This window comes from Vicugna pacos, chromosome 1 (genome assembly GCF_048564905.1).
Source record: "Vicugna pacos chromosome 1, VicPac4, whole genome shotgun sequence".
NCBI lineage: Eukaryota > Metazoa > Chordata > Mammalia > Artiodactyla > Camelidae > Vicugna > Vicugna pacos.
In genome coordinates, this window is record NC_132987.1 from 89,438,852 (window position 1) to 89,454,570 (window position 15,719).

At 32.9% G+C, this 15,719-nt stretch overlaps 1 protein-coding gene across 3 annotated transcripts in view; it reads right to left on the reverse strand.

Moving 5' to 3' along the window:
• Positions 1-4,210: 4,210 nt before the first annotated feature.
• CSNK2A2IP (casein kinase 2 subunit alpha' interacting protein) overlaps positions 4,211-15,719 on the reverse strand; it is a 103,134-nt gene continuing 91,625 nt past the window's right edge. For all 3 annotated transcript variants that reach the window (XM_031672329.2, XM_072966943.1, XM_072966948.1), the window contains one exon: positions 4,211-7,376. In XM_031672329.2, coding sequence (XP_031528189.2) covers positions 4,901-7,096 — 2,196 coding nt within the window. In that variant the 5' untranslated portion in view covers positions 7,097-7,376 and the 3' untranslated portion in view covers positions 4,211-4,900. The remainder of the gene's footprint in view (positions 7,377-15,719) is intronic.

Below are 15,719 nucleotides of genomic sequence, written 5' to 3' on the forward strand. Positions count from 1 at the left end.
GATATAAAATTCAGACTATGATTCAGTATATTTGAGATGAGGTGACAGACTGCATTTCTAACATGATCCTAGGTGAGACTGATGCTACTAACCCATGGACCAAATGTTGCACCGTATGACTCTTGAGAACTTCCTGTGATGTGCACAATAGGATGTGAAAAAGAATGTATATGGTGACTATCGTTAATAACACTGCATTGCATATTTGAAAGTTGCTAAGAGAGTAGAACTTAGAAGTTATCATCACAAGAAAAAAATTTTATAACTATATATATGTGTATGGATGTTAACTAGACTTACTGTGGTGATCATTTTTCAATATATACTGATATCAAATCATTATGTTGTGCACCTGAAACTAATATAATTTGTCAATTATGCCTCAATGACAAAAAATTTAAAGAATGTCAAGGCAACATTGTATGTAATGTAAAAAATGTAAGTTAACTACTCAACCAAAAATTGAATACATAAATTGTAATAACTTTACACTATGCAATTATATACAATTATATAATACACATGTATGTATATGTATATATGTGTGTATATACATGTATAGATAATATAGATATATAGATATCAGTGGAAATGAAAGTGAATAACCTACCTATATCTCACAACAAGGGTAAATTTCAAAAACATACTCCAGGTCAAAAAATACATATTTTAAAATGTTAAAATGCATTATAATGAAGTATGTACAAAGCTTTAAAACATTCCCAAGAATAGATTTATATGTCTTCATAAATATTTAGTAAATTTCTAAAAAAAAATAGACAAATATGACTTACAGCAAATTCATGACCATGGTTACTTCTGGAGGGTGCAGGATAAGACTGGGTTCCTGGGTAGTTTTATACATGGAGGTTAGCACTCGTATTATTTCTTTAACACATGAATTAAACGTAACCAGAGAATAAGATTTGATAAAGCTGGGTAGTGGTATAAAGACTTTCCTCAACATATTATCATTCTCTATGGGCTTAGAATATTTCATAATTAAAAATAAACAAATGCACAAATAAATAAAAGAATAGTATAAGAAGTCTGGCAATGAATATTGAAGTAGAGAACATAGAATTTTAAAAATATTTAATAGACTCTAAAACAATGGAAATGCATTTCTCCAGAAGATATCTCATAATAAAGTGTATTTTCTGTATGTACCTTTTGTAAAGCCACAAATGATATGAACAAGTGGAAAGGATTGGAACAGCAAAATTGTATGCTACATATTTCCTCTAAAATAGTAGAGACAGCACAAGTTTCATTTTTATAGCATTTGTTTTAAGTTGGTTATAAAAGAATTAACAATCATTAAAGATTTGGAAAATATAGAAAATAAAAAGAAAAAAACATACCCATTTTCTAAACACTCCATTGTAACTATTCCCCAGTAACAACCACCTTTATTCAACGTTTTGGTGTTTACTTCCAGTCACTGTGTCTTTCTTATATATATGAAATAGACTTTACACAAATACACACACACAGATACATATATACGTAATTTCAATGTTTTGCAAGGTAGAATCATATATAAACTGCATGTGATCTGTCTTACAATCTGAATATGTTTTCATTTAAATCATAAATGATATATTCTTTCTCTTTTCACTGTCTCTTATTGAAAAGTTCCTGTTTGAAATTTAAATGCAGTAATTTAGCTATCTCCTCTTTGTTTCACTTTGTTTCACTTTGTTTTTTCAACACCCAGTCAGGATCACTATCCATGCCCAAGTCTTCTCAACAAGATACTTTCCTAAAGAAGGTAGTTCCATTCCTAACATAAATGTGGGTACAGTATTAGAAATAACGTTTTTCTCATTAGGAAAAGCATTATATATATGGATCATGATGTAGTTAAACAATTTTCTATTAATGATCATCTAGACATTTTCCAGTCCCTATTACGGAGAAACACAATGCTTACTTGTCTGTATGACTTTCCATAGTCATGATAATTTCTTTAAAATAAATTCCAAGGAAGATGATCATAAGGAAATTATTATGTATATTATTAAGGCTTTGATATTATTGTCAATTGTCATCCAGATATGTCATACCACTTTATAGTAATTGGTTTGATCAAAATGTGACAACTCATAGAATCCACTTTCCTACCCAATTGCCATGTAACCTATTTGCATATCCAGGCCTTTCCATTTAAGGAAAAGGGGATTAATGAGATGCAATTAATATCTTTTCTTATTACTTTTCAGATGATCTCTTTTAATTAAATATAGTTAATTTTGAGTCCTTTTGCTCTTCTTAAATCTGGTCTCATCTGTACAAGATCTGGCAGAAATTTTTTAACCTTTCTGGCACGACATGTTTCCTATTTTGAAATCTCTTGGCATCTCAATAGAAGCTGGGGTAGGAAGTTGGATATTTGTTGTTGCCATGCATTTTTCCCCTTAAGTTTCATGCAATTTTACTTCCAAATTAAGAAATTAGAAAATAATGGTTAAAGAATTCTTTTGAAAAAAACCTTGAAATTAGACACAGTTCTGATTAAGAACAAAAGAAATAACTGCCAATACAATGGAGAAGTTAAAAACAACTAAATCATAGCTCCCCCAAAAAGAAAAATAAAGAAACTGCAATAAGGCATAAAGTTTAGAAAATAAGCTAAAAGATAGAAAAGTAAACATGTAAGTTACATCAACAAATAAAAACCAGTTGAACGCCTTGGTTTCATTTTATTCCATAAATATTTATTGAATAATTGATATGTGCAGGTACCACAAGGACCTGTGAAGTTAATGGTAAACAAGATAGATACATGCCTTCCACTCATGAAATTTACTCTAATGGAGAACATATTAAACAGGTAATTACACAAGTGAGGTGTGTCATCAAAAGAGATGTTCAGAATGAATAGAGCACATGTCAAGTGTTTTCTAAAGAGGTTGGAGAAAGCTTTGAACACATTATCTCATACCTAAGTCCTTCCTCATTATCAGAGATCAGTTATGCTTAAGCCAACATCATATTTAATACTGATATACTAGAAAGGAACACTTTTAACGTAAGAAATAAAATGAGGATGACTGCTGTCATCAGTAACATTTTTATATATGTTCTCACCAAGACAAAATGTACCAAAAAAGAAATTTAATACTAATCTTATGGGAAAGAAGCAGACAGATGAACCATTATTTATTTCAGAATTTAAAAAAAGACAAAGAACTTCAATAGCATCAACTCAATATTAACAAACACTTTAGGGACTAGGTAAAAAGCCAAAATGGTGAACAAGAAGTTCTCAGTCTAGTGAGTGAAGACTGACAAGGAATGATTGCTTTATAATATGGTTAAGAGCAGCATAAAGAGTGAAAACAGAGTTTCATGGTGATAGGAAGGCCAAATAAACCCTTTCTTTGTAACTGGATCAGGGAGACTTCTCAGAAGATGTTAAGACAAAATAGAGCAAAAATGCATAGATGGAAAGATTTCTCTGGACAGCAGAATTGTTGATCTATCTAGAAGTGAAAGATGCAAAACAGGCCTTGGCACATTCTTTGCACTGTAAAGAAATTAGTGTGGCTGAGACTGGAGAAGAATAAGAAATCAGTTTTGAAAGATTATCACGATTCAATCATAAAAGGAATTTAGACTTGCCCCAGAAAACCACAGGCAATGATAAAAGGGTTACAAACAGTGGAGAGGCATTATCAAATTTTGTCTCAGAATTGCATTCAAAAGTTAAGGTGCATGCTTAGAAGGCATTGCAGCAATCCAGCTGACAAATGCTGAGACTACAACTAGATTAGTGGCAATGGGATTGGAGAAAAAAGCTGGATTCTGGAGATAATAAGGCCATAGAACTCACAAACTTGTAGAGGGGCAGGAAATGAGAAAAACAGTCAAACGTGACTCCATGACAGATGGTGGTACATCCACTGAAATAGGGAACACAGAGGGCAAAGGACTGTAATGTAAAAATGCAAATTGTAAGTGTAAAAATAATGAATTCTGGTTTGGCCATGTTGAGTTTGAGATGCCTGCACAGTGTTTCAATTGAGAATGTCTCATATGCAGTCTGGTGATCAGAGAGATGTGGAGTGGAGAGGCAGAATTGTGAGTCATTAGTGTGTGCAAGAGAAATGAATTCTATCCCTTGGGGATAGAGATAACCACTTAAGGTGAGTAGATAAGACAATTCCCTTCTCTTTCCACTACCAGGAGACCAGTAGAACAAAAACATTTTTTAAACATTTTTATTAACCCATTTAGGTTGTGTAGGTAGAAGTGAAGAGCAGGTGACTTTAGAGCTCATAATTTAAATGTTGGCACAGTCAGCATGAGGTAGGGTTACCTGCACCAGTTAGTTATTCTTTCCGGAGATTCACTAACTAAGATTGAGTAATTCGTTGCACTTCAGAGTGTGGGATCTTAGCATAGAAGATTTTTTCCTAAGATTCCTTTCTATATATTTTTACCTGCTGAACATGATCTGAATTTTCTTTAGAGACAGGGAAACAGATCAGCATAAATTGGCTTAAGGATCCTGTTATTATCATATTTTATGAGGAAGGAGATTAACAATGAGTTTGCTACTGTTCAGGAGAAGACAAATGAGGTATTTCTGGTCTATGGCCAATTACAATGAATGTATTTAACAATTATTTTATAGTTTATAGTGGCTACTATAAGTTAGGTGTTTGGTTAAAAACATGGGATTCAATTTTGGCTTCTAGGAGATTATGGCCTATTGTTTAATTAGAAAATAGACTTAAGAGCAATCATTTCTCTTAACTACGTGCTTCATCAGCTAAAATCTAGACTCACACATAGTTAATACCAAGAATTTTAATAAGGATGGTAGGAAATCAAACTCTAATGTTAAAGAACTAAGAGGTCAATTGCTTTCAAAGAAACAAAAAAGTTAAATTTAATCAAGATGTCTCTCATTCTGAACCTTTGTCTGGAAAATTTTGAACAGTATCTTTGGCCCCTTTCTCCTTTTTACTGTGGTGCAATTCCTCACAGGCCTTGTTTTAGAAGGTGGTGATTGACTTTGATGTGGTTTTCCAAGAATTGGCTGGTGATTTTTACTACATATAAACTCAAGCCAGGAGACCCCTGGAGGCAGCCTGTGGTAACTATGTACCTTAGTGAACACACAGCCTGAGAGGGTAGATGTGGTGGACTCTTTCAAAGGAGGGGGTGAAGTGGGTACAGGTACGGTGGAAGAAGAGGAAGAGGAAGATGAAGAAGAGGAGGATGAAGAAGATGCGGAGGAGGAAGAGGACGGCAGCAGGGACTGTGACTGAGGATTACTACTTTTCTTAACATAGAGCAGCCAGTCAACAGCCTGGGGCTGTTGGCTTACAATTTGATTTTCAGGGGCTCCTGGTGGCCATGTTTTCTTCATATCAACTGCCTGGAGAAGATCAGGTTCCGATGTAGGGGAAAGTTGTGATATCTTCTCCGCTTCTTCAAGGTTTTCTTCAGGGTCTTCATCAGGCTGATTTTCTTTCACAGAGGGTGGGAGACAAAACGACAAAGTAGTCTCTGGTAGGGAAAGGATAAAAGCTAGTTTCACCTCTGTTTTGCCCTCAGAAGTGGGCTCAGGTGTTGGTATGACAAAGAGTGTTGCAGCACGAGGATCTTTCCTTCCTGTAAGATGGTTACACTGAGATTTTATGCAGGAAGCACAAGCTAAACAAACCATATAACTTGATGAAAGGCGGGGACCAGGATGGGGATTTGGCCTCCCCCTCATCCTTCGAAAGAGAATCTGCCTACAGAGATCCTTCTGGATTCTGGTCTTTGAGAGAGAATTGACAATTTTATTTACAACATCACCAGGGACAGTTCCACCTTTAACAATGCAGGGATAAACATAATCGAAAATCCATGGAATTTCTTTACTTGATTCTGTCTTTTCATAAAGATCAAAACTGCTTTGACTCTGCAGTCTGGAGCCCAGTGTTACAGCAGCTATGTTCCTGATGCAGTGTTTGGAGCTTAAAAATGATTGACCTGAGACATTTGGTTTGGGTTGAGGTGAAGAAAGATCTATGGCTTTGTGTTTGTCATTTAGTGAAGTGGTATTCTGAAACTTGGAGTGATAAACTGGTGATCTCAGGGTTCTGAAGTCACGATCAAGTGTAAGCACTGTCTGAGATTTGGGCTGGAGCACTGGCAAACTCTTTGACTGGTGGACAGAATGCGGTAAAGGTGATTTCCTTGGTTTTGAGTTAGACAGCGGTAATCTCAGAACACTGGAATTAGAGCTCCATACAGCTGTTGTCTGAGGTCTGGAGTCAGGTAATGGTGAGCTCAGAGTCATTTGACTGGGCTCCAAAGAAGGTGATGTCTGAAGCAAATCATTTGTTTGAGGTGTAGAGCTGACTGATTGTGAACTACAAGTTCTTTGATTATGTTCTAATAACAATGTCCAAAGGCTGTCCAAAGAAGATGCTTTCTGAGGCTTAGACTGAGGTAATGCTGAGCTAAAAGCTCTTTTACTAGATTCCAAAGGTGATGATGTCTGTAAGTAGTCTGAGGAAGGAGTTTCTTGATGTTTGAGGGCATATAATGATGAACTTGACACTCTTTGGTTATACTTCAGTGAAGGTGATGTCCAGCAAAGGTCTAGGGAAGATGTATTCTGAGGTTTGGGAAACAGTAAATGTGAGCTCCAGGCTGTTTGATAGGGCTCCAGTGATGATGTCTCGGTGAGGTCAACTGACGATGTTATCTGAGGTTTGGGGTGGGACAAAGGTGAGCTCAGGTCTGTCTTATTAGGCCACAGTGAAGTTCTCCAGTGGAGGTGTAGAGGTGTAGCCTGACGTCTGGAATGAGACAATGGTGATTTCAGAACCCTGTTATAGAAATCCAGTGAAATTGTGTCCTGAGACTTGGCAGAGGGCAATACAGAGCATCTCTGCACCTTCTGTTTAGAGCTTAGTGGAGGTGCTGCAAGGTTATTACTATGGGATTGTACTCTGACCACAGATTGGTTATTGGGTTGACTTAGTTTTTCATCTGTGTATTGATGTGTTAATGAGCTAGTTGTTGCCAGTTGGTAAGAGTGTTCTAATGGCACAAAGTGTTGATCATAATATGCTAGTGGCATCATCTTGTGCTCTAGTCATGGAGGTCTTTCTAAAAGCAGTTAGCTTGCAGGAATGTTTTAGTAACTAATAGAGTCTTTTAGCTGGATTCCATGGACAACAAATACTTACAAGTAAGCATTGATAGTTACTACCATCTATCTTGTAATCTTTCTGTTAACTCCTAAATATTACAGAGTATCTTAAAATTGAAGTGTAGATAAGGTTGAAAACAGCGTCACCAGCTGAAATTCTTCTGTCTTCTCTTTCGTTTCCTAGAGTTTTTCCCTCTTGAAGAAATTATGCCTGTTAACAAAATGGTAAAGATGGTTCAGAAGAAATCCTAATAGAGATATTAATTTTCTCAGACAATTTGTAGTGACTAGAGGACTACTCTGTGTGTAACTTTTGGATTAAACATTTTAAACCCCTAGCTGCCCAACTGTAAAAAAGACAAATATAATGTTTATTGGGCGAAAGTCTAACATATGTATCTAAAATGTGTAACAGTGCCATGAAATAAGAGATACTCAATAAAAGGTAATAGCTATTTACAGTACTTTTTCAATGATTACTTTGGTTAAAAAAATCTGATATCTTTATTGTATGAAATAAGAGAATCTTAGAGAAAAGTGAAATGGAACTTCTTCTGATACGTCGGCTATCAGTTTAGATTCAGTTACCCATCAGTATCAACTTTTAGCTTACTTCCAAAAGTCCATAATTCTAGTTTAATGGCTATTGCATACTTTCAGTCTTGTTCTTATTTGTCTCTATTGCAGCTTTTGAAATTGTTGATCACTACCTTTTAAAACTGTCTTTATTCATGTTCATTATTTCTCCCAACTCTGATTCACTCCATTTGTTCTCTTATTTCTTTCCAGGCCCTCATTGAATTCTTTCCTTTTGTTCTCAACACAGTGTAGTTCTCAGAGTTATATCACCAGGTCTGTCCTATTTTCATTTTATTCCTAAGAAATCATCTTAGTTACGTTTAGGATTTTAAAATGAACTATAGAAACTTCATAAAAGAACAGAACCTTCTTGTAGCGGTCCAAAAGTGATACCAGCATTTACCACTCAGGAAAAATAGATATGCTGTTTCTTAAAAGGCAACACATAGTGCAACATAACATTATTTCAGTGCATTTTCATGGTCAAGGGTTTGTTCTTTAAATTTTAATGTTTAAGACACACTGTATGACAAAACAACCAAAAGTGAGTCCAACAGACCCTGGGATTAGCCAATTAGACCACCAGCCTTAAGACCCTTGAAGAATGATAACTATTAGAATTTGGTTTCATGATTTTTTTCTATACTTCTATGATTTATTAATCCAATTTCCAATGGACACTTTTATTCCTCATATATGTCCACTTATCTAATTATTTACTATCAATCTATTGCTGCTAGAGTGTTTTCTCTTATGTCAAGGTGTCTTTTCACATATTTAATCTTACTTAACATTTATTTTAAAATACATCTTATAGGTATTTTAATTCACTTGTTTTCAAGTATTGGGTCATTCTTTGTGGAATTCTCTAAGTATCAACCATAGTATTTGTACACCAATGACTTCCTAATTTTTTGTCTCTAGTCCTGGTTTTCTCTTTAGCTTTGAAGTTATATTTCCAACTAATCATCAGACTTCTCTAACCAAAGTCCCCAAAAGAATTCAAACACAAAACATATAAAAATCAAGAAAGTTATTTCTCCTTATAAAGAAATCTTTTTTTTCTGTATCTTCTATCTTAGTTCCTAAATCCTAGTTATCTAATTCAGTCTTTGAAATCATCCTCGACAGCTTCACAATCCAAAACCATTTAGACACCAGGACCTGTTGACTTTCTCTCTTTTATGTCTTAATTTATCTTTTTCTATCCAATTCCACTATTTAAATTTATACTATAGTCATATCTCATCTAAATTAGTATATTACCATATTAACCTCTATATAGCTTTCGTCCATAACCTCAGTTGCTCTCTTCCCTCTCCTCTGCCAGACATCCAAAAGCAAACTCTTGCCAGTGAGACACAGCTCCTGCTCACCCCAAAATTTCCTTCATTTTGCTTATGTCTGCATGAATAGTAAAGACTTGTGACTGCTGGATTTTGTGTGGTATATTTTTACATCCAGTACTTTAAAGAGGTGAGGGAACAGTACACCCCACTGTGTACCATGTGGCACTGTAACAAACTTCTAGAAGGTAGTATGGAGTCCCTCTGTGATCTCGATGTGTGGAAGGATTTGTTAAACAGAACATAAAAAGCTGTAACCATTCAAAACTGATAAATTAAAATCAAGAACAAATCATCAAGAGATACCATATTTAGAAAGAGTTATAGGCAAATTGAAAAATGTGAAAAAATATTTGCAATACATAAATCTGAAAAAAAGATATATCTGTGACATCTTCTGCAAGTTGCTAAGAAAAGACAATGCAATTAGAATCATAGGCAAAACATATGAATAAGCACTTCACAAAGGAGGGTATCCAAATGCTAATGCATATACAAAAAAAAAGAAAGCTAAGCCTCCTTAGAAACCAGTGAAGTGCGTATTTAAACCCACAGAGAGATCTACTACATATTATCAGGATGTGATCAAGATAATATGAAATGTGACAAGGCCAATAATTGATGGTTATGTAGATTAATTAGTATGTTTCATATTTTACACACACACATATATATGTATATATTATATTCCATTCAGGTACACTCCAAAAGGCATGCATTGCATGATATTGGCACCTAAATACATATACTAGGATATTCATTACAGCATTATTCCCAATAGCTTCAAACTAGGAATAACTGTCAATCAATAATGGAATATATACAGGGGAGAGTATAGCTCAGTGGTAGAGCACATGCTTAGCATGCATAAGGTCCTGAGTTCAATCCCCAGTACCTCCATTAAAAAAATTAAAAATAAATAATAAACAAACCTAATTACCCCTAAAAATAATAGAATATATAAATTAATTATGATATATTCATTCAATAAAATACCAAACAACAGTGAAAATTATCAGAAGATCTAACATTATGCAACTACATGGATGAATACCACACACAAAATGTTGAGTAAAAGGTATCACATGTACAAAAATAACTCATAATTTTATGCATGAAAGTACTACATGAATCCATACTATGGTGTTAATAATGAAGATAAAATACATCTGGGGAGATGGCGATTAGGAAGGACCACAAAGCTTCTGGGGTGGTAGTAATGTTTTATGTCTTGACCCGGATGCTGACTGTATGAGTAAATTAGTCTATGATAATTGAGCTCTAACACTTACACTATGTAAATTCTATGTTTCTTAACGTCAGTAAAAAGTTCTAAAATGCGTAACTTGATGTTAATTTGAAAAGACACATCTGACACAAAATTTCACTGAAAGGTGAGACATTAAAGTATCAACCAAGTTCTGGCACCCAGATGCAATGAAAACTTTAAAATAAAAAAAGGTGAGGTGGAAAGAATGCAACGGGGGAAATCCTGCTATCATATGGAGAGGAGTAAAGGAATTCAAAACAAATGGGACTAACAAGAATTTAAGACAAAACCCAGAGAAAAATAACATTTCTGAATTTCTTTTCACTTTCAGACTTACTTAGCAAATGGCATTCCTGTTTCAAAGAATACATTTTGCTATAGCATATATATATTAAAGATAATGTAAGAAGTAGTAGAAATTTGAATGAAGCTGTAACTATGGAAGAAAATAAACATAATTTATACAAGAATTAACTCACAAATACTCTCTGTCCCCAAATTCTTTTACAGCTGAGTCCTTTCAAACTTTCAATGAAGATATATTTATAATGTTATATGAACTTTTTCAGAATATGTTGTAATTCTGATATTAAAACATGACAAAAGAAGTTTAAATTAATATGAAAATAAAAAAGAGATATCACTTATACCGTATTAAATGTCTAAATAAAATAAAACATTTAATATTACAATAAAATAATTGTGGACTGTCATCAATTTGATCTTACTCAAAAAATGTAATGATAATTTATTATTAGGAAACTTTATAATTTGTCATGTTCATAATCACAAATCTTGACAGGTGCTCAAAAAAGTCATTTTACATAATCCAATCTCCATTTCTCATAAAAAATCAGTAACTTACTAAGAAAAAAATAGTTATTTAATGAAAACAGACATCAATCTGAAAGCAAAATCAAATCATTCAGTTGGGATTGAAATGGCTATTCCCGTTATTAACTGATAATAGACAAGCATACGCAGTATCACTACTACAATTTAATGTTGTTTGATACATACATTGAAAGGCAGAAATTAAATTTCTATGCATAGCATATAACTGAAAATTCAATTTATAATATAGAAAACCTAATAGAATCAATAGAATATTAAAATTCAAAAAGTCCAATGTCATTCATTACTAAGTCAATATACATGGATTAAATTTCCCAAATATTAACATTTATCAAGATATGAGATGATGATAGCTACTTTACACATAACTAACTCTAACAATTCAATAACAACCCAAACATCCAATTACAAAAATGAGGGATGACTTGAAAATTTTATAGAAAAGAAATACAAATGCCTGGTAACCAAGAAAAGACAACAGTTTGCTATGTCTTGTTCTTTTGTACCTTTCATTTCCCTTTCCAGTGTACAGATGATCTTGGCTCCTTCATTCTACTTATTTTTTCAAAACACATTTTCTAATTAATAGAAAATTATAATTGGAAATTGTAGTAACATTTTCATTAATAGAAACAAGGAGAAAATCAGTAAGCATATGTACAATTTGAAAAACACTATCAACTAACTTGACCTGTTTGATATCATAGAACACTCCACCTCAAAACATTCAAGTGCATATGGAACATTTACCAAAATATTATAGACCACATAACGTGTCTCAATAAATTCACATGGGTTTGAATCATGCATAGTATGTTCTTGGATTTGGTAATGAAATTAAATTATAAATCAATAACAGAAATACCTATGAAAAATAAACAAATATTTAGAACTAAATAATATACTTCTAAATAACCCATGAATTAAAGAAAACAAAAAGAAAATTAGGAATTCCTTTGCAATGAATGAAAATAAAAATACAATGTATAAAAATGCATGGGATGCTGCTGATGCAGAATGTAAAAGGAGAAGATATCTGTAACATTAAATGACTATGTAAGAAAATAAATATTTGAATAATGACATTAACTTGTTCCTTAAGCAACTAGAAAAAGAAGAGCACATTAAACCAAAATTAAGTAGAAGAAAGAAAATTATAGATATTGGAAGATAAATCAATAAGATAGAAACAGGAAAAGTGAGGATACCAAAAGTTGGTTATTTGAGATCAATGGAATTGAAAACATTTAGCCAGACAGATCAGATGGAAAACAAGAAAATACAAATTACAAATATCAGGAATGAGAGAGCTGCCATTTATATTTAATATCTACATATATTAAAAAGGATAATAAGGTAATACTGTGAATAATATTATGATAATATATCAGACAACTCAGATGAAAAGTACATATATCTTGAAAGATAAAAATTGCCAAGTTCACTCAAGAATAAATAGACAACTGAAGATCCCTATATTTATTAAATAAATTGAATTTGAGTTAAAAACCTTCCCACAAAAAAACCCCACAAGACTATGATGGTTTCACTGGTGCATTCCATGAAACAGTTAAGAAAGAAATAATACCAATTTTGTAATCTTCCTCTTCCAGAAAATTAAAATGGAACAATTTCTTCCTAACTCATACTATGAACCAACCATTATCCTGATAACAAATTCAAACAAAAACATTGTTAGATTTCAAAAAAACAACAGACCAATATTCTTCACATAGATGCAAAAATTCCAAACAAAATTTTAGCAAAATCAAATCTAAAAATATATCAAAAGGATAACACACTTCCTCAAAATCCATTAACGCAATCTTATCATAAGAAAACACCAGACAAGCCTACACTGAGAAAATTTCTACATAATATTTCACCAGTATTCTTCAAATATGCCAATGTCATGAAAAATCAGAAAAGACAGAGAAACTGTTATACCCTGGAGAAATTTAAACATAATGACTAAAGGCAACATGGTATCTGGATTGGATCTTGGGTCAGCAAGAAGATATTATTGTAAAAACTGGTAAAATTCTATTAAAATTTGTAATTTGGTTAATAGTATTGTACCAATGTTCATTTCTTTGTTTTGATAAATGTGCCTTTTTTATGTAAGTTACTATGAAAATCTAGGTAAAGAGTTGAAATGCAAAAGTGCTAGAATAGACAAAACAACTTTGAAAAAGAAGAAAGTTGGAAGAACAACATTACCTGATTTTAAGACATTAAAAAGTGACAATATTTGGGTTGGGTTGTTTGGCTTTTTCTTATTAAATTGTATGAGTTGTTTATATATTATGGAAATTAAGCCCTTGTCAGTCTCATCTCTTGCAAATATTTTCTCCCATTCTGTAGATTGTCTTTTTGTTTTGCTTATGGTTTCCTTTGCTGTGCAAAAGCTTATGAATTTAATTAGGTCCCATTTGTTTATTTTTGTTTTCATTTCTATTGCTTGGGTGTTTGAGATTTGCAGATACTAACTATTATATATAAAATAGATAAACAACAAGTTTCTACTGTATAGCATAGGGAACTATATTCAGTATCTTGTAGTAACTTATGGTTAAAAAGAATATGAAAACGAAAATATATATGTTCCTATATGACTGAAGTATTGTGCTATACACCAGAAATTGACACAATATTGTAAACTGACTGTACTTCAATAAAAATATATTTTTAAAAAGTGACAATAGTCAAAACCATCTTGTATTGGCATAAAGGTGGATAAATAGATCAATGGGACAGAATAGGAAGTTCAAAAATAGATCTACACAGATATAGATAGCTGATTTTTGAAAAAAGTGCAAAGGCAATTCAGTGAAGAACAATCCTTTCAAATGACTTTGTAATAATTGGATATATACAACTGCCCCCAAAAAATGAACTTTGATACCTCAAATTACACACAAAAGTCAGTTCATAATGAGATCATAAATCTAACATAAAACCTAAAACTATAAAAGCTCTGAAAGAAAACATAGAAAATCTTTGTAATTTGCATTTTGGTGTGGTTTTTAAATGTGACACCAAGACCACAATCAACAAAAGAACAAATGAGTAAGTTGAATTTCACCAAAATTAAAAACTTTTGCTGATCATAAGACACTTAAGAAAAATGAAAACACAAACCATAAACTTAGGGAAAATATTTGCAAGGCATATAGCTGATAAAGGATTTGTTATTAAGAGTTTATAGAGAGAACTTAAGAAAGTAAACTATCCAATAAAAAATGAGCAAAATATTTGGACAGCTTTCCAAAGATGATATGTGAATGGGAAATAACCAAATGAAAAGATCTTCAACATCATTAATCATTAGGAAATGCACATTGAAACCACATGAGAGACAACTAAATACCATTTAAAACAGCTAAAATTTTAAAAGCTTGCCGTACTAAGCACTGACAAGGAAGTGGAGGAAATGGAACACTCATACACTGCTGGTTGAAATATATAATAGCACAAGAAGTTTGGGGAAAAAAAAGTTGACCATTTTTTGAAAAGCAAAATATACATGTATCATATAATCTAGCCAGTCCACTCTTAGCATTTACCCAAAAGAAAAGGAAGCATACACCCATAAAAAGGCTTATAGAAATAACATTCCTTGGAGCTTCAGCTTGATAGTCCAAACTGGAAATAACCCAATGGTCATCAACAAGTGAATGGATTAACAAATTGCAGTAAATCCATATATCATTATACTATTACTACCGATCTCAGGAATCCTATCTGCAGATGAGTGTTTGAGAACAAGATGTTCACAAAATGATCGGCAAAAGAACTGATACAAAACAAAGATAGTCCCACAAGCCAACCTCAGTTAATATTGTAAATGTAAGACTTTGTAAACAAAGAGAGTACAATGAGGTAAATGCTTTCTGTTCTCAATAAACCATCAAAAGGGAAATAAATGCATTCCTCAGGAAACCCATACAGAAAAGCAAAACTAATGCATAGATGCCTTAAAAACTGGTGAAAGTTGGTTTAGGATTTAAAATATTCAGTATTCTTCCTGTGTGTATAGATTAATTTTTCTCACAATTTCTACTTAAGTTAATACTCAGAATATGTAATATCTAATCTTTTTTTTTTTTTTAGCCCAAAGTAACCTAGCATTGTTGTTTTATTCTGTTCAATTGTTTGGGTTGTTTAAACCAAATTGACTCTGGCCTGACAAACTCTCAAGACTTATATTAATATTTTTGCAATTCAAGAGATTTGAATTTAAAGAATTTCTTGGAAGTCAATTCTTAATGCACCAAACTCAGAGTAAGGATTGATCACTCAAGGAGGATAATCCTCTTTTGGGAACCAACTGCATAAGAGGCTTTGGCTCAGATGTACAGAAGACTTCAGAGGAAACCTCCGTAATCCAAGGTTTATCTCTAGTTTGACGTGAGTATCTGACATTTCTACCTTGTAGGGCTCAGACATTCAGCTTTCATCTTCTCTCATGTATAAACCCACGAGAATATCTCTCAGATTTATT